Below are 21,225 nucleotides of genomic sequence, written 5' to 3'. Positions count from 1 at the left end.
TACTAGTTTCAAACTCTTCCCCACCCCTGGCCTCCACTCTTATGGAACTTGTTTGTTTCCTTTCTTAATTGACAGAACGATGGAGCAGTGTTTCCACATGTGTGATCGAATTGTTATCTACTTCTTTATCGCATCATCTTATGCACCTTGGTGAGTGTTTTAATGTTTTTAACAAAGATTAATAACACAGGGGAGACTTTCCATGTAGTTGTAATGTCACAGAACTAGGAATCCTGATGCCAGGCTAATATTCAGGGAGCATGGGTTTGAAACCAGCCATGGCATATGGTGAAATCTAGACTCTGTTAAAAATCTGTGTATACTCTATGTTGTGAAAACTAATATCCTTGAGGAAGGAAAGCTGCTGTCTTTAACTGATCTTGCCTATATATGACTCCATTCCTACAACAGTGGAGTTGACTCCTGACTGCTCTGTCAATTGGCTGAGCAAGCCACTTGACAAAAGAGATGAGCAACAAGTGCTGGCATGCTCAGGGACGCCCACATCCAATGAATGAATAAAACAATGTCCAGCTCCATCTGGAACATGAGACTGCATGGAATTGACTACATGTTCCAAACTGCATGTGAGGTGGACCACTTCACTTGCAACTAATTGAAATGCAGGATCTAGTAGGCCACAAGATCTTGTAGAATGGTTGAGACATCCATTTGGAAATGGATGTTACTCTTTTCGAACTGATTGGGATTACAAAAGCCCACACTCTACTGAACTCTTCATTAGACACGCCAAATACCTGGTAGCAAGTGTTGTAATTGAAATCAAGAGGGAGCTATGCATCTAACTGAAAAGCTCAAATGTAACATAATTTTGGTCCCTAGTATGAGCGCGCTCAATGTTGTCAGTTTATCATGTCTAATACAGCAGATGACGTCTGACACGGTGTAGCAGGAATCAAATACAAGTTCACTTACCAATATTTTGAGTGAGGATTGTATATTTTTAGCATTGGTGCCCCAGACCATTGAAAGTGAAATTTAGACGGTGCCAGTTCCAGAGGGCTTTCCTAATGCTGTATGCACATGAAGAGATTGTGACGATCTCCACAACTGACACAACTTATGATCACAAAGATCAATCGTTGATGTAAAGTACTGGAAACCTCAACGAGAGAATGCTGTCTGGAGAAGTGAACTGTGTATCTGTTAATGTAAAATTCAACAGATTCAGAATGACTGCAAGCCACTCTAACATCTTTCGCAGGTTAAATCTCCGTGAGCTTGGACCCTTGGCATCTCACATGCGCTGGTTCATTTGGATCATGGCTGCTGCTGGAACCATCTACGTGTTTTTATACCATGAACAGTAAGTACTTTTTCCACAATTCACAACCAAGGCACCCACTTGATTGGCACCTCATCCTCCACCATTAACATTGAGTAGGCCAACTTCAATAACATCCAAGACGTTTGACAACATCCAGGACAAAACTTCCAACTTGTTTGGCACTGTGTCCACAAACATCCAGTCCCTCCACCACCAACCCTCAGGACTAATTGCTGTTACTGTCTACAAGATCCTCATAAGTGTCCATCGAGAAGGATGAGAACAACGTATACATGAGAACTCCACTACCCGCAAGTTTCCCTCCAAGCGCCCCCCCCCCTCCTCCTGACTTGGAAATATATCCCCATTCCTTCACTGTTGCTGGGTCAAAGTCCTGGCATTCCCTCCCTAAAGGCATTGTGGGTCTACCTAAAGCACATAGAGTGCAGTGGTTCAAGAGGGCAGCCCATCACCGCCTTTTCTAGGGCAGCTAAGGATGGACAATAAATTCTGGCCTAACTAATGACACCCATGTGCCATGGATGAAGTTTAAAAAGAAAATTCCTTCACTGGGGCATAATAGCAGCAATTTTTGTCTATAAAATGCACAGCAGCAACTCAAAACTCCTTCAACAGCACCTTCCAAACCTGCAATCTCTATCACCAGAAAAGATATCACTGCAAAGGCATGAGACAGTTGTAACCTCCAGTTCTTTCCAAGCCACTGTCCATCCCAATTTGAAACAATAACATTGTTCCTCATGTCACTGGGTCAAAATCCAAGAGTTCCCTTTCAGACAGCTCGCTGTGTGTACCCGCACGACATGAACTCCAATAGCTCAAGGGCTGTCACCACCAGCTTCTCAGGAGATAAATGTGAATGGACTTAATTAGTCAGACCCACATCTGGACTACAGCTGCTTTGAAAAATGCATTCCTCTGTTGTCGTCGTCATTTAAAACAGCATCGGTAATCAGCTGCAAGCATGAAATATATATTTTTTAAAAGTTTGTATTTTCTTTGCACAGGTATAAGATTATTGAGCTGCTGTTTTACTTGACAATGGGATTTTCACCAGCTGTGGTGGTTGCATCTATGGTAGGTGGCGAGAATAATTACCTTCCATTCTCCAGGTTATATCTAGGATCTCTAATAGTGTCAGTGATACTGGATCTCCATGGATATTTTCAAAACATTACTGACTGTTTGTTTTTAGAAGTTCTAAATGGTCCCTGGAGAGATTAATGTGAATATCACCCTCCTGCTCTGCTCATTCTAACAAGGAACATAAATTGCTCCATAACTCCAGATTTTGTCACATGCTGCTTCCGTTACTGAATTCTCCAAGTAACCAATCGCATGGTTCCATTTGACAATTCTGTACAGTTACACTAACTGAATAAACTTTGATCTGTACAGTTGCACATTGACTCTTATCCTGAATAAACATGGACTCCGTATAGTTACACAGCGAGTGATCCTTTCCTTTCCCTGAATAAATAGCAAGTGACCAAATTCATATGTCTGCCTCAACCCTAATCAGTGTTAAGCCAAATTATTCTTCTGCTCCCTACCACTTCCCACCACCACCCCCCCTCCCCCAAACCCCTGGAAAAAGTTCTGTTTTCTGTGTTAATCAGGCCATTCTGGCCGAACGGCTTCAAACAGGGAATCAATAAAAACACCATAAGAAATAAGAATTGGAGTAGGCCGTTCAGTCCCTCAAGCCTGCTCCACAATTTTGTAGGATCTCGGCTGATCCAACATTCCTCACATCCACGTACCTGCCCTTTCCTCAACCTTCAATATATTCAAGGACTGTATGCCCACAGCTCTCTGTGGCAGAGTTCCAAGATACTCAACCCTCAATTCCTCATCTCAGTTCTAAATAAGTGCCATTTATTCTGAGACAATGCATTCTGGTACTACACCGTCCAATGAAGGGAAGCATCCTGTCAGCATTTACCATGTCAAGCCACTTAAGAATCCTGCATGTTTAAATGAGATCTTCTCTCATTCTTCCAAACTCCCCTGAGTAGAGTTCCAACCTCTTTGGCCTTTGCTCATAAGACAGCCTTCCCAAGTCCAGGGATCACTTCTAGTGAAACTTCTCTGAACTGCCTTCAATGAAATATTGCTCCTTTTATGGGGCCACAACTGCTTACGCTACTCCACATGTGGCCTCACCAGTGCCTTGTACAGTTAGTCATAGAGTAATAGAGCTGTACAGCATGGAAACAGGCTCTTCTGTCCAACTTGTCCCTGCTGACCAGATTGCCTAAACTAATCTTCTCCCATTTGTCGGCATTTTGCCTATATCCCTGTAAACCCTCATGTACCCATCTGGATACCTTTTTAAATGTTATTGCCCCAGCCTCCTCCAATTACTCTGGCATCTCATTCCATACATGCACCACCCTTTGAAAAAATTACCCCTTGGGCCTCTTTAAATCTCTCCCCTCTCACCTTCACCCTATGCCCCTCCAGTTTTGGACTCCCCTCACCCTGGGGAAAAGACCTTTGTTTATTTACCCTATCCATGCCCCTCCTGATCTTAAACCTCTACCAGGTAACCTCTCGGCTTCTGACGCACCAGGGAAAATAGCCCCAGCATACTCAGCCTCTCCCTGTAGCTCAAACTCTGGCAACATCTTTGAATCTTTTCTGAACCCTTTCTAGTTTCACAACATCTTCCCAATAGCAGGGACACTAGAATTGCACACTATTCTAAAAGTGGCCTAACCAATATCCTATACAGCCACAACATGACATCCTAATTCCTTTGCTCAGTAAATTGCAGTAACATTTCTGTAATAGGTAGGTAATTGAAATTATCTGGAGTGGGCTTGATTGCTTTAACCTAATCCTTGCTGTTCTGATGCAGCCAAACACCGATGGAATCCAGGAGCTGGTATGGGGTGGCATGCTGTACTGCTTGGGAGTGGTATTCTTCAAAAGTGATGGGATAATTCCTTTTGCCCACGCAATCTGGCATATCTTTGTGGCTCTGGCTGCAGCAGTACATTATTATGCGATCTGGAAATATTTATATCGGAGTTCTGCAATACCTACGTGGAAGGACTTCTAACATTCAGACCTGCCAACCATCGATTGCTGTTAGTTTGTGTTAATCAGTCTATTTGAACAATATATTAACACAGAGGAACAGATTGCAGAAGATGGATGTGAGGTAATGAGAGCCATGTTCCAATGACACCCCAACTGTGAATAAGCAGTATCAGTCACAAGCGGAAGACGGATGTGAAATCCTAACAGATCCTCAGGGTGCTGCTGCCCACACTTCTTAACTTTTTTCCTGAGGTCACAGGTTTTAACTCCCAATTCTCTCTCTTCCTGTTGTCTTACCCCAACAATCTTGGCTATTCTGCATAATTTCAAGAGTTTGATAGCATTGAAGTGATCGCCAGCATTTGACTGTACTGTGTGGTTTTTGTGACTGGAACATATGTGAGAATGAAAAGATTCAGCTAAGAAATCTGCACCTTTTGTAAAGTGACTTGAAGCCTCATAGGCACCCTACAGTTTGACATGAACACCCACAGCAATCTGAACTGATACATTCCATTGGGTGGCATTTTATACCTCAGCTTTGATTGCCAAATTTTCAACTTACTCAGTGATTCTGGGTGGTGCTGTGGTTGGACCTGTACTTTCCTTTCACATTTACCTGTAAAGAATTTAATTAAGTTACTGTATTTCTGTATAGCAATGCCTTGTGTGCTGTCACAGGAGGCTAATGACAGAACCTGTTGTACGTACTCTGTCATGCATAGAGTGTGCATGGTCATATCCCAACAGTATTGTTAGTCTGGCTCTGATTATTTCAGCAATGTACTGATGGTGAGGAATACAACAAAAAAACAGCATGTTTTCTTGGCCATTGCCACAGCAGCCAGCAAACCCCATCTCTTGTTGATAAATGTTTGGGCATACTTTTCCAAATCGTGCTGATCAGATGGTCAGTTCCCTGAATCTGAGAGATTACCTCAGTTTACCTCATTCTTGTAAGTGAGCAGCTATTGTTCCCTCTGTCAAATTCTCCACAGTTCTCAGCTTTTTTTTTGCATTCTCTTATGACAAATTTGGCCATTCCAGCATCTGTTGTAGCTCCTATTACTCTGACTATGGCCACCGTCTTAAGACTGTGAATTAAACTTAATAAACGGCTTATATTTTGTCAAGACTTTACCCTACATGTACAAATGCTTATTTTGTATGCAGCCAATTATTACAAAATGGCCCTACGAGTCTCTTCTCCACCTGCCTGCTGTGGATGTACAAACACACATAGATGTAGGTTTATAGTTAGGTCATGGTTCGCACCATGAGGAAAGGACAGATGACTAATTCAAATCTTCCTATGACAGCTACTGTATAAAAGGAATGAAACACTATTCAATTACTGAGTGTGTGATGGAAACCTTATTCAATAGCCACACAGCTATTGATTGTTGTCAGTGCAGGGTAAACGGTTAACTTGGTGCTAGCAACCAGTGAGAATGAACCTGATTGTGTTTCTGTTAATATACTCAATGGTTGAATTAAATACCTCAGTGGTAATGTTTGGATTTTAAAGGTGCTTTTAAGTCAAACAAAACAGAAATCCAGGTGACATTTTTGATAGACTCTTCGTTAAGCTCGGATCCTCTGCAACTTGTGGGTATCAGTATGTCAGGTTGGAAATAGGGAGTGTTTGTTTGGAAGATGATGTGCCAGTTTACACTTGTTTCCAGGGCAGGTCATATACAGGTTGGGAGACATTGGATTGGTGTTTGTCACCACGTGTTCCTCTTTGTTCCGGGAGATCTTGCTTACAAAATAAATGTTAGTAACAGTACCAACTGGGTAAAAGGTGATTGAGCACAGCTACCATGTTACTGCAAGGAATAGATCACCACAGCTGCTCTTGGTAACCGGTTTGTCTAAGATACATGCACAATAAGATGGACCAGACCAGTACAGCAAAAACTTATAGCTTTTGCTCAGCATTTGCTATGTGTATACAAAAGCTGTCCCCGAGATATGCACCAGTCGCAATAGAGAAGAATCACTCAGCTTGTGCTGCCCATTTCTGCATCAGCAGTTTGAATCATCAAGACCGGAACTTGTTCCTCTGGTGTTTCTAGGCTAAGGTTTACACTGCAACTGTTTGCGATATAGGGAAGTTGGCTTTATTATCAGAGAAAGGGGGGGTCACTAATAAGTTATGACGCTTGTGAAATGAAATGAATTGTGTTGCATTAACAAAGTTTGTGTCTGTACATATTTATCTTGTGAACCTCTGTGGATTGTGATGGTTTGGGGGTTTAAATTGATGCATGTCAAGTTTTGTAGCCAGGGTACTGACAGCTTTTAATATTTCTGATCCAGATGCTGTATTCTCAAGTGTGAAACCTTTTTTATTGTGTTTACAAGCAACAATTGCTGCTCCTACTGTTTTGTCCCTAGCATGCAAACTGTCTGTGCTACCTAAAACCACCTTCACCCCTATTTTAGGGAATGGTTGCAAATCATTTTTACACTTGTGCAGGTATTGGACTTTTTGCACTTTTTGAGCTTTTACACTTTGTCAAGAATGTTGTTGTTTTTGTAACCAGCTTAAATGTTGCTGAATCTGGGGAGTCAGGATTGGGCACAGCTGGTCAACACTATTAGTGTGGATAAGAGAAGCCACCCACCCCTCTTCCCCCTTCTGGTCACTCCCAGTGATGGATTTCCAGTCCAATATGCAACTTGCTTTTAATTAGTTTCTGGTTGATCTGTTTCCCTTTTTTTCTTCTAATAGATTGAGGCATTTCTTTAACCCCAGCAGTTTGGGAAAATATGACATGGATAATGGGTCTTGTCAGAGTTTAAACATATTTTATGATATAGTGCAGGTTAAGCATACCTAGAATGGAGCCATGCCAGGAGCTCTGGGTAGTTGAAGTAGCTGATTCAGACAAGTTTTTCCCTTTTGAATGGTGCCCGAGGCTTTTCCACCTCATTTCAGGGTGTTTTTCCTTATTGAATCCCCTGTCTTCCCACCGGCTGAGTGCCTGCTTCATCTTAAACAATTTAAGAGGAGCTTACAGTTCCAAGTCAATTGTCATTCAGAAAATAGAGCTCCATCTTTTACTTCTAGAGGAGCCTATAACAGCGCTGCTGCCCGGGGACAGCTGTGTAGAGTTACAGTAGCTTGGACCTTGACAAAGTCTGAGGAGTTGGAGGGACTAATTTTCTCTGCACCAGTCAAGCTCTCCAGCAGTCTCTCGGTCTACAGAGTTTCCTGGCATAGGCTACACTGCCCTGACTTTTGAGGTAGTGTGACCAGGGAAATTCTGAGCCCCAATTACCCACTGGATCAATGATTTAACATACCGCCTCAATGGTTAATAGGACACTCGGGTAGAGGGTGTGAATCCTTGTTTCACTGTCTGCTGCTGAGCACTTAAATTTCTATTGAGGCTCAATAGATTGATCCATTGAAATAGATTCCAAATAAGTTAAAATTTAAGAGTCTGCATCTGATGTGACAGGAAATATAATATTGAGCCTTTTGCTGGGAGTATGTTTGCTGTATATTTTCTGCGTGACTGTTTACTCTGTATCTGAATGAACCAGATTGCAGCTAAATAAAAGATGCATTTTGTTTACTACTTATTTTTAACATGCTGTGGGTATAGACAGGGTGGAAGTCATGTTTTCACACACGCCCAGCTATTGGGAATGACATCACCTCAGTAACCACTCTGGAACAGGCCATTTCAAAGATCTCTCAAATCCTGACTGGAGCCTCCCATTAGCATCTGATTTATGTTCCAAATTTGCATATCACTTAAACACAGGAGCTCTCTCATTCTTTTTACTGTTGTTACCATGTCGCTGTCTAACTTTGCCCTCCTAGAACCAACTCATCACACGTGGCAGAGATAATGGGAACTGCAGATGCTGGAGATTCCAAGATAATAAAATGTGAGGCTGGATGAACACAGCCTAGACCCTTCATCAGAGAGGGGGATGGGGGGAGGGAACTGGAATAAATAGGGAGAGAGGGGGAGGCGGACCGAAGATGGTCCGCCTCCCCCTCTCTCCCTATTTATTGCAGAACCCTCTCCCCATCCCCCTCTCTGATGAAGGGTCTAGGCCCGAAACGTCAGCTTTTGTGCTCCTGAGATGCTGCTTGGCCTGCTGTGTTCATCCAGCCTCACATTTTATCATCACACGTGGCATTTACTTTACAAAACTGTTTCTTCACCTCTTAGAGCAGACTGTCACTGGGAGACGGTTCTTGCCACCCTGGAAAGTTAAAGAAATTATCGAAACTCATCCTGTCAAACACTCCCAGGTCAGGTACAGCATAGCATTAGACAGTAAAACACCCTCATCACTGTCAGTGTAATACTTTCATCCGAAAGGAGAAGAAAAGATAAGTAAAAATGAAAAGAACTGCAGATGCTGTTAATCAGAGACAAAAACACATCGCTAGAAAGGCGCAACAGATGTGGTCACATCTGTGGAGAGAAATCAAAGTTAACTGATGGGGGCTAGGAAAGTGTCAGTTTATGTGCAGAAGACAGGATGAGAGTAAGGAGTAAATGATAGGTGGGGATAGTAGTTAAACAAACGAGTAGATAATGATCTGGCTAGGAGGGTGAATAACTATTAATGAGGACGGTTAGTGGCTATTAATGGGTGATATGTAATAGCAGACTGTGATAACAAGGCCTGAAAGTGGGAGAGTTTAAGCCCTAAAGTGATTGAACCTGATATTGAGTCCAGAAGGCTGCAGGGATGCCAGGTGGAAAATGAGGTGTTGTCCTCCCAGCTTGTGCTGAGCTTTGCTGGAACATTGCAGCAAGCCTGAGGCAGAGATGTTGGGCAGGGAACAGGACGCTGTGTTAAACTGACAGGCAATTGGAAGCTTATTGTCTTTATTTTTCTGAAATCAATGCAAGTGTTATGCTGAGTGCTTGCCCAGTCTGTTTTGTTTCATTATTATAGAGGAGACCATATTGTGAGCGGCAAATGCAGTAGATGAGATTGTGTGAAGTGCAGGTAACGCACTGTTTCACCTGGAAGGGGTGATTTGGACCTTCAGACACTGGGGAGGGAGGTAAATGGGCAGGTATTACATCTTCTGCGGTTGCAGCGGAAGGTGCCGTGGGACAGTGAAAGAAGAATGGACGAGGATGTCCCAGAGGGACAAAAACAAACCTGCTGGAAAAGTTCAGCAGGTCTGGCAGCATCTGTGGAGCAGAAAACAGAGTTAACGTTTCAGGTCCGGTGACCCTACCCTCAGAACTGGAGGGAACGGTCTCTGCGGAAGACTGACAAGGGAGGTGTGTATGTGTCATGTGGTGACATCTCTCTGGAGGTGGTGGAAATGACAGCTAATAACCCTCTGGATGTGGATGCTGGAGGGATGGTAGCCAAGGAGAAGGGGGATCCTATTGCTGTTTCAGGGACGGTGCGAGGGCAGAAGTGCAGGAGATGCGTCAGACTTGCCTGAGGACCCTGTTGACAGCAGTGGTGAGGAATCCTCAGTTGCGGAAGAAGGTGGATGTTTTGGAGGCCCCCTTGTCAAAGTTATCATCATCAGGATGAATGTGATAGAGAGGGAGATACTGGGAGAATGGAATGGAGTTCTTACAGTAAGCAGGGTGCAAGGATGTAGAGTCCAGGTAATTGTTGGAGTTTGTAATGGATATTGGAAACCGATGTTGAGGAACAGAAGGGAAGAGTCAGGTCCTACCTTGATTCAGTCTTTTCTCTTCTGGCCCAGTCCTTGCCTATTCATGTGTCTGACTAAATGCCTCTTAAAAGTTGCTATTATTTCTGCTTCCACCACTTATCTCCCGACAGCATGTTCTAGGCACTTGCCATCTTCTGTGTAAAAAGCTTTCTTCTCACACCTTTAAACATGTCCCCTCTCTCCTTAAGCCTATGGCCCTTAGTATTTGACATTTCCACCCTGGGGAAAAGACTCCAATTATTCCACCCTATCCGTGCCCCTCAATTTTATACATTTCTATAAGATCACCCCTCAACCTCTGACACTCTTAACAGAAACAATCCAAGTTTGTCCAATTTCTCCTTATAGGTAACACTCTCCAATCCGGGCAACTTCGGGTAAACCTTCTTTGCGCCTTCTCCAAAGCCTCTACATCCTTCCTATAGTGTGGCAACCAGAACTGCACAAAGTACTCCAAATGTAGCCGAACTAAAATTTTGTACAGCTGTAACATGACTTGCCAACTTTTATACACAGTTTGCTGATTGATGAAGGCCAGCAAGCCATATGCCTTCTTTAATACCTTATCCACTTTTGTTACCACTTTCAAGAAGCTACAAATTTGAATTCAACACCCCTCTGCACATCAATGCTGCCAAGGGTCCTGCCCTTTACTGTAGACTTTCTTCTTCTGTTTGACTTCCCAAAATGTATACCTTCAAACTTATCTGGATTAAACTCCATCTGCTGTTTCTCTGCCCATCTTTCCAACTGATCTATACCCTGCTGCATCCTTTGAAAACTTAACTCACTATCCACAACTCATCCAATTTTTGTTCATCTGTAAGCTTACTAATCAGACCACCTACATTTTCATCTATGTCATTTATCTGTACCAGCAATAGAGGTCCTAGTGTTGATCGTTGGGAAATACCATTGATCACAGACCTCCAGTCAGATAAACACCCTTCCACAACTTTCCTCTGTCTCCTGTGATCAAGCCAATTTTGAATCTAATTTGCCAACTTACTATGGTTCCCAGGCAACTCACTTTCTGGGTCAGCTGACCATGAGGGGCCTTCTGAAATGTTTCAGTAAAACTCACATAGACAGCATCCACTGCCCTACCCTCATCAATCATCAACCATCAAGGTTGGCACGGTGGCTCAGTGGTTAGCACTGCTGCCTCATGCCAGGGACCCAGCTTTGATTCCACCCTCAGGTGATTGGCTGTGTAGAGTTTGTACATTCTCCCCGTGTCTACGTGGATTTCCTCCCATAGTCCAAAGATTGGCTGTAGTGTTCAAAGATGTGTACATTAGGTGGATTATAGGGGAGCGGCATACTGTCGGAGGGTGAGCGCTGCACTGTCGGCGGGTCAGCGCTGAGGGGTGTGCAAGCTAGGTGGATTGCCCATAGTGTTCAAGGATGTGTACTTTAGGTGGGTTCTAGTTGGACACATCTGGATGGGATGCTCTGAGGGTTGGTGTGGACTTGTTGGGCCAAAGGGCCTGTTTCCACACTACAAGGATTCTATGAACAAGTCTGCTCCACTATTCAATCATGGCTGTTAAGTTTCTCAACCCCATTCTCCTGCCTTCTCCCTATAACCTTTGATTTCTTTACTGATCCAGACATTGTTTGTTCTTATGACTTAGCCTCCTTCAGCAGCATCTCAGTTCTAAAAGATTATCCCTTCATGCAGAGGCTACTAGTGGAAGTATTTTCTCCATGACCACTTTATCCAGGCCTCTCACTATTCTGTAGGTTTCAATCAGATCCCCCTCATCTTTCTCAACTCTATCGAGTACGCATCCAGAGTCCTCCTGTGCTCCTCATGTGACAAGTTCTTCATTCCTGGGTTCATTCTTGTAAATGTCCTCTGTACCCCCTTCAAGGCCAGAATATCTCTCCTTAGATACAGGTCCCAAAACTGTTCACAATATTCCAGATGCAGTCTGAGCAGAGCCTTATACAGCTTCAGGAGTACAATGCTGTGCCTGTATTTTAGCCCTCTTGAAATGAGTATTAACATTGCATTTGCTTTCCTAACAGTCATCTGAGACAGTATGTTAACCTTCAGAGATTCCTGAACTAGGATTCCTAAGCCCCCTTGTGCTTCAGAGTTCTGAAGTGTTTCCCCCATTGAGAAATTCTTCCTTCCAATGTACAAAGCACACTCAAGCCTCACCTCAGGGTTGGTGGCACTGGATTGTGCAAAGGCTATGGCCCATGACAACATTACAGCAACAGTACTGAAGAGTTTTGCTCCACAACATGCCATTCCCCTAGCCAGGGCAGTTACAACGCTGACGTCCACCGGAATGTGTGGAAATCTGCCTAGGTGTGTCCCGGACACAAAAAGCATGAGAAGTCTTTGCTAGCTAATTACTGCCCCATCAGTCTACTCTCGACCATCAGTAAAGCTATCATGCAACACCTGCTCCACAATAACCTGCTTAATGACGGCCAGTTTGGGATCCGCCATTCAGCTCCTGTCCTTGAACTGAAGAATCACACCTTATTTGAAATGTTAACTCAGTGTCTCTTTGCAGATCCTGCCTGATCTGCTGACTTGCTCCAGAATTCTCTCTGTTCGTTTCTGTCACAAAGGAAGATGGTTGTGGTTGCTGGAGGTCGGTTGTCTCAGCTCCAGGACATCTCTCCAGGAGTTCCTTAGGGGAATGTCCCAGGCCCAACCATCTTCAGCTGCTTCATCAATGGCCTTCCTTCCATCATAAGGTCAGAAGAGGGGATGATTATACAATTTTCAGTGCCATTCACAACTCCCAGACACTGAAACAGACCATGTTCAAATGCAGCAGAATGGGGATAATATCCAGGCCTTGGGTTGACCGGTTGCTACACAGGCGAAGACCATCTCCAACAAGCCAGAAGTTAACCATCACTGCTTTCACATTCGATAGCATTCAGTAGTGGAATACTAAATAAAAACGAAAAGAACTGCGGATGCTAAACTCAGGAACAAAACAAATATTGCTGGAAAAGCTCAGCAGGTCTGGCAGCATCTGTGAAGAAAAGTCAGAGTTAATGTTTCGGGTCCAGTGACCATTCCTCAGTCTAGTGAGCATTCCTCTGGTTCTGAGGGTCACGGGATCCAAAACATCTCTCCAATGATGCTACCAGAGCTACTGAATTTTTCCAGCAAATTCAGTTCCTGTTTCCGAATTCCAGCATTAACGTTTCTTTCGGTTTTGCGTCTCTCCATGAAGTTGTTTTAGCCTGAGAACGACTGCTTCAGTATGATGCTGCCACCTTGTGGTAGGCAATTAAGGTGCCATGTAAGCATGCTGTTTGGAAAAAGTGCCATTTTCAAACAACCACTTCATCGCAAAATCCATTCCGAATGAATGCCCAGCACAGGATACGAGGCAGTGCAGCACTGTCGGAGAGTCAGTGCTGAGGGCACGCCACACTGTCGGAGGGTCAGTGCTGAGGGAGCACAGCACTGTCGGAGGCTTAGTGCTGAGGGAGTGGGCACTGTCGGAGGGTCAGCGCTGAGGGAGCGCCGCACTGTCAGAGGGTCAGCGCTGAGGGAGCGCCGCACTGTGGGAGTGTCAGTGCTGAGGGAGTGCTGCCTTGTCCGAGGGTCAGTGCTGAGGGAGTGCTGCGTTGTCCAAGGGTCAGTGCTGAGGGAGCGCCGTATTGTCGGAGGGTCAGCGTTGAGAGAGTGGGCACTCTCAGAGGTTCAGTGCTGAGGGAGCGCCGCACTGTCGGAGGGTCAGCGTTGAGGGAGCGTCGCACTGTCGGAGGGTCAGTGCACTGTTTGATATAGATTAAAGGTGCCTTTATGCTGTTGTCTTCAAAAGCTGACAAATAGATTTTGCAGATAATAAAGTGTGAAGCTGGATGAACACAGCAGGCCAAGCAGCATCTCAGGAGCACAAAAGCTGACGTTTCGGGCCTAGACCCTTCATCAGATGACCCTCTCTGATGAAGGGTCTAGGCCCGAAACGTCAACTTTTGTGCTCCTGAGATGCTGCTTGGCCTGCTGTGTTTTTCCAGCTTCACACTTTTTATTATCTTGGATTCTCCAGCATCTGCAGTTCCCATTATCACAAATAGATTGCGCATGTGGTTTGGAGAAGAATTCAGCTGCCTCTCTATGCTGTACAGCGAGGGATTCGATTATGGAAAGGGTAACCTGGGCCAGAATGGGACCACTTAAAGATCAGCAAGTTCTCCCATGTGTGGAACTAAAGTAGACGGAGGAGACACCATTTAGTATTTTGCATCAGCATTTACTGAGGAGAAGGATATGGAAGATCATGAACATGGGGAAATGCATAGCGACACTTGAAAAGTGCCCATATTACTGAGGAGGTGGTGTTGGATATCTTACAATGCATAAAGGGGGATAAATCTCCGATACCTGATCAGGTGTACCCTAGAACTATGTCGGAAGCTAAGGCACTGATAGCTGGGTGCCTTGCTGAGATATTTGTATCATCGACAGCCACAGGCGAGGAGCTGGAAGACTGGGGTTTGGCTAAGGTGGTGCCACTATTTAGGAAAGGTGGTAAGGAAAAGCCAGGGAACTATAGACTGGTGAGCCTTACATTGGTGGTGGGAAAGGTGTTGGGGGGAATCCTGAGGGATAGGATTTGCATGGATTTGGAACGGCAAGGACTGATTAAGGATAGTCAAAAGGGGATGGCACGGTGGCTCAGTGGTTAGCACTGCAGCCTCACAGTGCCAGGGACCCAGGTTCAATTCCAGCCTCGGGTGACTGTCTGTGTGGAGTTTGCACATTCTCCCCGCATCTGCGTGGGCTACTTCCAGATGCTCCGGTTTCCTCCCACAGTCCAAAGATGTGCAGGCTAGGTGGATTGGCCATGCTAAATTACCCATAGTGTTCAGGGGTGTGTGGGTTATGGGGGGATGGGTCTGGGTGGGATGCTGCAAGCAGTGCTTTGGACTTGTTGGGCTGAAAGGCCTGTTTCCACACTGTAGGGAATCTAATCAACATGGTGTTGCGTGTGTGAAATTGTGTCTCACTAACTTGACGAAGTAACTAAGAGGATTGATGAGGGTAGAAGCAGTGTGATCTATACAGATTTCAGGAGGTGTTTGACAAGGTTCCTCATGGTAGACTGCTTAGCAAGGTTAGATCACATGGAGTAGAGGGACAACTGGCTATTTGGATACAAAACTGGCTCAGAGGTAGAAGACAGAGAGTGGTGGTGGAGGGTTGCTTTTCAGACTGGAGGCCTTTGATCAGCAATGTGTCACAAGGATCGGTGCTGGGCCCACTGTATTTTGTCATTATATGCATGATTTGGATGTGAATATAGGAGGTATGGTTAGTAAGTTTGCAGATGACATCAGAATTGGAGGTGAATTGGACAGAGAAAAGGGTTACCTTAGGGTACAACGGGACCTTGATCAGATGGGCCAATGGGCGGAGAAATGGCAGATGGAATTTAATTTCGATAAATGTGAAGTGCTGCATTTTGGAGAGGCAAACCAGGGCAGGACTTATACACCTAATGGTAAGGTCCTGGGGAGTGTTGCTGAACAAAGAGACCTTGGAGTCATGGGCTCATAGTTCCTTGAACATGGAGTTGCAGGTAGGCAGGGCAGTGAAGAAGGTGTTGGGTACATTTGCCTTTATTGGTCAGTGCTTTGAGTATAGCAGAATACTGTATGCAGTTCTGGACTCCCTGCTATAGGAAGGATGTTGAGAAACTAGAGAGTTCAGAAAAGATTTACAAGGATGTTGCCAGGGTCGGAGGGTTTGAGCTACGGGGAGAGGCTGAATAGACTGGGGCTGTTTCCGAGGAGCGTTGGAGGCTGAAGGGTGACCTTATAAAATCATGAGGGGCATAGATAAGGTAAGTAGCCAAGGTCTTTTCCCCTGGTCGGCGTGTCCAAAACTAGAGGGCATAGGTTTCAAGTGAGAGGGGAAAGACATAAAAGGGACCTAAAGGGCAACTTTTTTCACAGACAGGGTGGGGCGTGTATGGAATGAGTTGCCAGAGGAAGTGGTGGAGGCTGGTACAGTCACAACATTTAAAAGGCATCAGGATGTGGACGTGAATAGGAAGAGTTCAGAGGGAAATGGGCCAAATGCTGGAAAATGTCTCTGATGAAGGGTCTAGGCCCGAAGCGTCAGCTTTTGTGCTCCTGAGATGCTGCTGGGCCTGCTGTGTTCATCCAGCCTCACATTTTATTATTTTGGATTCTCCAGCATCTGCAGTTCCCATTATCACTATTTTGCTGGAAAATGGGACTAGTTTTATATAGAATAGCTGGTCAGTTTTCCAGTCTGAAAAGCAACCCTCCACCACCACCCTCTGTCTTCTACCTCTGAGCCAGTTTTGTATCCAAATAGCTAGTTCTCCCTCTACTCCATGTGATCTAACCTTGCTAAGCAGTCTTATTGACAAGTTAGACTGAAGGGTCTGTTTCTGGGCCGTATAACAATGCTATACGTTCCTTTGACTCTCGGTGAGGCCTGGTTCAGATTGAGTCCCAGTTACACATGGGTCCTATTATTTCCTGGTGCATGATCAGAGTACCATCTGTACTGAATTGTACATGAAGCTGTTGAGCCAAACGCTCTCTCTGACTGTGTCTGGCATTACGTTGGAACCAAATGTTCCCTGGAATAATATGAGATAAGAAGCTGAGAATGATCACAATGTCCAGGCCAACATTCCTTCCTTAACAACATCAGTGAAAGCTGATTTACAGCAAAGTTGTCTCATTGTGCAAGTTGCAAACAGTTGGTTCATCAGGTGAGAAAATTCGGAATAAATGACCCTCGGAGTGATTCTCAGAACTGGATTCTGTATGGAATGAAGGAAATGAAGGTGCTGTACCAGCTCGACCAGACAAGCACTGACCCTCTGACAGTGCGGCGCTCCCTCAGTACAGACCCTCCGACAGTGCGGCGCTCCCTCAGCACCAACCCTCCGACAGTGCGGCGCTCCCTCAGCACTGACCCTCCGACAGTGCCCACTCCCTCAGCACTGACCCTCCGACAGTGCGGCGCTCCATCAGTACAGACCCTCCGACAGTGCGGCGCTCCCTCAGCACCAACCCACCGACAGTGCGGCGCTCCCTCAGCACTGACCCTCCGACAGTGCCCACTCCCTCAGCACTGACCCTCCGACAGTGCGGCGCTCCCTCAGCACTGACCCTCTGACAGTGCCCACTCCCTCAGCACTGACCCTCCGACAGTGCCCACTCCCTCAGCACTGACCCTCTGACAGTGCGGCACTCCCTCAGCACTGACCCTCCGACAGTGCCCACTCCTTCAGCACTGACTCTCCTGCAGTGCTGCACTTCCTTAGTCCTGACCTCACTCAAATCACATTGAAGCATCTCTGCATCCTCTTGACAGCTCACCTTCCCACCCAGCCTTGTTAGCTGCAACCTTGGACATATTACATTTAGTTCCATCATGTAAATCACTAATAATTTCTGTGAGTAGCTGGATTCCTAGCATTGGACCCTGCAGTACCCATCACTCAGAAAAAGACCCATTTACCCTTATCCTCTGCTCCAGTCTGCCAACTGGTTTCTAACCACATCATTAGCCCTCCCCAATCCCCTGTGTTTTCTATTTACGTGTCATTCCGTTATGTGAAATCTTAATGAAAGCCTTCTGAGGGTTCAACTAAAACACACGCACTGGCTCTGCTTTATCAACTCTACTAGTTTCACATCCTTGAAAAATTCCAATAGATTTCTCAAATGTGATTTTCCTTTTGGACATCCAACTGACTCTGTCTCATCCTGTTACTGTGTTCCAACTGCTCTATTGTTAAATCTTTTACAACAGGCTCTAGCATTTCCCCAACTCCCGATATCAGACTAGCCAGTCTAAAATTCCCTGTTGTCTCTTTACTTCCCTTTTTAAGTACAGGTTACATTAGCTACCCACCAATCCATAGGAAATGTTCCAGAGGCTTTACAATCATAATATTTCAAGTCTGGTCTCAAAATGTTAACTTTGCTTTCTTCCTACAGGTGCTACCAGACCTGCTGAGTTTCTCCAGAAACGTTTGTTTCAGATTTCCAGCATACACCGTTTTTGCCTTATTATCTTGGCCTGTACTCTAGTTGGTTTCTTATTTCTGAAGGAATTGATCAGGAAGACAAGAGTTCACATTCCAAGCACACAGGCCACATTGACAGAGAGAGAACATTAATTCACTGCTGAATTATAAGCCACGCTCCCTTCCTGTTTATTCCCGAGGACCTAAAGCTTCCTCAGCGTCACCTGTTGAAATGTAGAAAATGTAGCCACCAGGTTGTGCACATCAAGTTCCCACAGGAAAATGGGCAGATAATGTTTTCCATCAGACTAGTCAAAAGATAAATATCAACAGGACTCCAGGGTATAGCCCTTCTGTTTCTCAAAATTATGTCTTAACATCTTTTGTACCCACTTTGTTTTATTTGTTCATTGACATGGATACCACAGGCTGAGCCAACATTTTGGATCTCTTTGTAATCTTAGATAACCTTCTTTGCTGTCCACTATAATCACCAATTTTGGTGTAATTCACAACCTTGCTGACCACGCCTTCCATATTCTCATCAAAATCATTTATATCAATGACAAACAAAAGTGCACCCAGCAATGATCCCTATGGAATGCCACTGGCCACAGGCCTCCACCATCACTCCCTATCTCCTGTGGTAAAGTCAATTTTGCATCCTATTGGCAAGCTCACCCTGAATCCCATGAGATCTAACTTTTGTAATTAACCTACCACGTGGAATTGTCTCAAAGGTTTTACTGAAGTCCAAGTAAGTGATGCCCTCATCAATCTTCTCAGTTACTTCCTCAAAAACTCAAGTCTGTGAGAGATGATTTCCCCTGTATGAAACCACGCTGACTATCCCTGATCAGTCCCTGCCTCTCCAAGTGCATATGAATTTTGTTCTTTAGATTCCTCTCCAACAACTTACCCCAACAAGATTCAGACTCACAGGTCTATAGTTCCCAGACTTCTCCTTACATCCCTTCTTAAACAAAGGTACAAAATTAGTCCCTCTCCAATCATCCGTAGTTACCGTTGTCACAAATATTTTGCAAGGGGCCCTCCAATTTCCTCCCTAACTTCCCACAACATCCTGGGATACTCTAGTTCAGATCCCGGAGATTTATCCACTTTTACATTTTCTAGCACTCCCTCCTCTGTAATGTGAACTGTTTAAAAAATATCTATTTATTTCTCTGAATTCTCCTGCCTCCATTTCTTTCTCCATGGTAAAAACTGATGTGAAATATTCATTTAACAACTCTCCCACCTCCCAAGTTCCAACACAAAGATGACCTCTTTGATCTTTAAGGGGCACTTCTCTCTCTCTCATTGCTTTCTTGCTCTTAATGTACTTGTAGAATCTCTTTGGATTATCCTTAACCTCATTTGCTAAGACAATCTCATATCCCCTCTTTGCCTTCCTGATCTCCCTCTTAAGAAAGCCCCTACACTCATTATACTGTTTGAGAGAACAAAGTGTGAAGCTGGATGAACACAGCAGGCCAAGCAGCATCTTAGGAGCACAAAAGCTGACGTTTCGGTCCCAAACCATCCATGACCTTGTCACCTCAGGTGACCTCCCACTCACAGCCTCCAACCTCATTGTTCTCCAACCCCACATGGCCCGCTTCTATCTCCTTCCCAAAATCCACAAACCCGCCTGCCCTGGTCAACCCATTGTCCGCCTGCTCCTGCCCCACCGCACTCATCTCCACCTATCTGGATTCCATTTTCTCCCCCTTGATCCAGGAACTCCCTACCTACATCCGTGACACCACCCACTCCCTCCACCTCCTCTAGACCTTCCAATTCCCTGGCCCCCAACACCTCATTTTCACCAAGGACGTCCAGTCCCTATACACCTGTATTCCACATGCAGATGGCCTCAAGGCCCTCCACTCCTTCCTGTCCCGCAGGCCCGACCAGTCCCCCTCCACCAACACCCTCATCCGCCTAGCCGAACTCGTCCTCACCCTCAACTACTTCTCTTTCGCTTCCTCCCACTTCCTACAGACTAAGGGGGTGGCCATGGGCACCCGCATGGGCCCCAGCTGTGCCTGCCTCTTTGTAGGTTACGTGGAACAGTCCCTCTTCCGCACCTACACAGGCCCCAAACCCCACCTCTTCCTCCGGTACATTGATGACTGTATCGGCGCCGCCTCTTGCTCCCCAGAGGAGCTCGAACAGTTCATCCACTTCACCAACACCATCCACCCCAAACTCAAGTTCACCTGGGCCATCTCCAACACATCCCTCACCTTCCTGGACCTTTCTGTCTCCATCTCAGGCAAACACCTACAAACCGATGTCCATTTCAAGCCCACCACCCCCCACAGTTACCTGGAATACACCTCCTCCCACCCACCTTCCTGCAAAAATTCCATCCCCTATTCCCAATTCCTTCACCTCTGCCGCATCTGCTCCCAGGATGAGGCATTCCACTCCCGCACATCCCAGATGTCCTCATTCTTCAAGGACCGCAACTTGCCCCCCACAGTGGTCGAGAACGCCCTTGACCATGTCTCCTGCATTTCCCGCACCTCATCCCTCACACCCCACCCCCGCAATAACCGCCAAAAGAGAATCCCCTAGTCCTCACATACCACCCCACCAACCTCCGGATACAACGCATCATCCTCCGATACTTCCGCCATCTACAGTCCAACCCCACCAACAAAGACATTTTTCCATCCCCACCCTGGTCTGCCTTCCAGAGAGACCACTCTCTCCATGACCCCCTTGTCCGCTCCACGCTCCCCTCCAACCCCACCACACCCGGCACTTTTCCCTGCAACCGCAGGAAGTGCTACATCTGCCCCCTCACCTCCTCCCTCACTCCCATCCCAGGCCCAAGATGACTTTCCACATCAAGCAGATGTTCACCTGCACATCTGCCAATGTGGTATATTGTATCCATTGCACCCGGTGTGGCTTCCTCTACATTGGGGAAACCAAGCCCAGAATGGACATGGCCCTCCTGCTGTGCCATAATGATGCCACCCGAAGGTTGCAGGAACAGCAACTCATATTCCGCTTGGGAACCCTGCAGCCTAATGTATCAATGTGGATTTCACCAGCTTCAAAATTCCCCCTCCCCCCCACTGCATCCCAAAACCAGCCCAGTTCATCCCCGCCTCCCTAACCTGTTCTTCCTCTCACCTATCCCTTCCTCCCATCTCAAG

The 21,225-nt window shown here is 45.6% G+C and overlaps 1 protein-coding gene across 2 annotated transcripts in view; it reads left to right on the top strand.

The window, feature by feature from the left end:
* The window catches only part of LOC125463669 (monocyte to macrophage differentiation factor-like), a 44,013-nt gene extending 36,110 nt beyond the window's left edge, over window positions 1-7,903 (top strand). For both annotated transcript variants that reach the window (XM_048555237.2, XM_048555238.2), the window contains exons 4-7: window positions 76-150; window positions 1,226-1,327; window positions 2,317-2,386; window positions 4,173-7,903. In XM_048555237.2, the coding sequence (XP_048411194.1) occupies window positions 76-150; window positions 1,226-1,327; window positions 2,317-2,386; window positions 4,173-4,376 (451 nt within the window). In that variant the 3' untranslated portion in view covers window positions 4,377-7,903. The remainder of the gene's footprint in view (window positions 1-75; window positions 151-1,225; window positions 1,328-2,316; window positions 2,387-4,172) is intronic.
* Window positions 7,904-21,225: the final 13,322 nt, after the last annotated feature.

This window comes from Stegostoma tigrinum, chromosome 22, assembly GCF_030684315.1.
Source record: "Stegostoma tigrinum isolate sSteTig4 chromosome 22, sSteTig4.hap1, whole genome shotgun sequence".
NCBI classification, from domain to species: domain Eukaryota; kingdom Metazoa; phylum Chordata; class Chondrichthyes; order Orectolobiformes; family Stegostomatidae; genus Stegostoma; species Stegostoma tigrinum.
The sequence above is the reverse complement of the archived record's forward strand: the minus strand, read 5'-3'. Positions and strand labels throughout refer to the sequence as shown.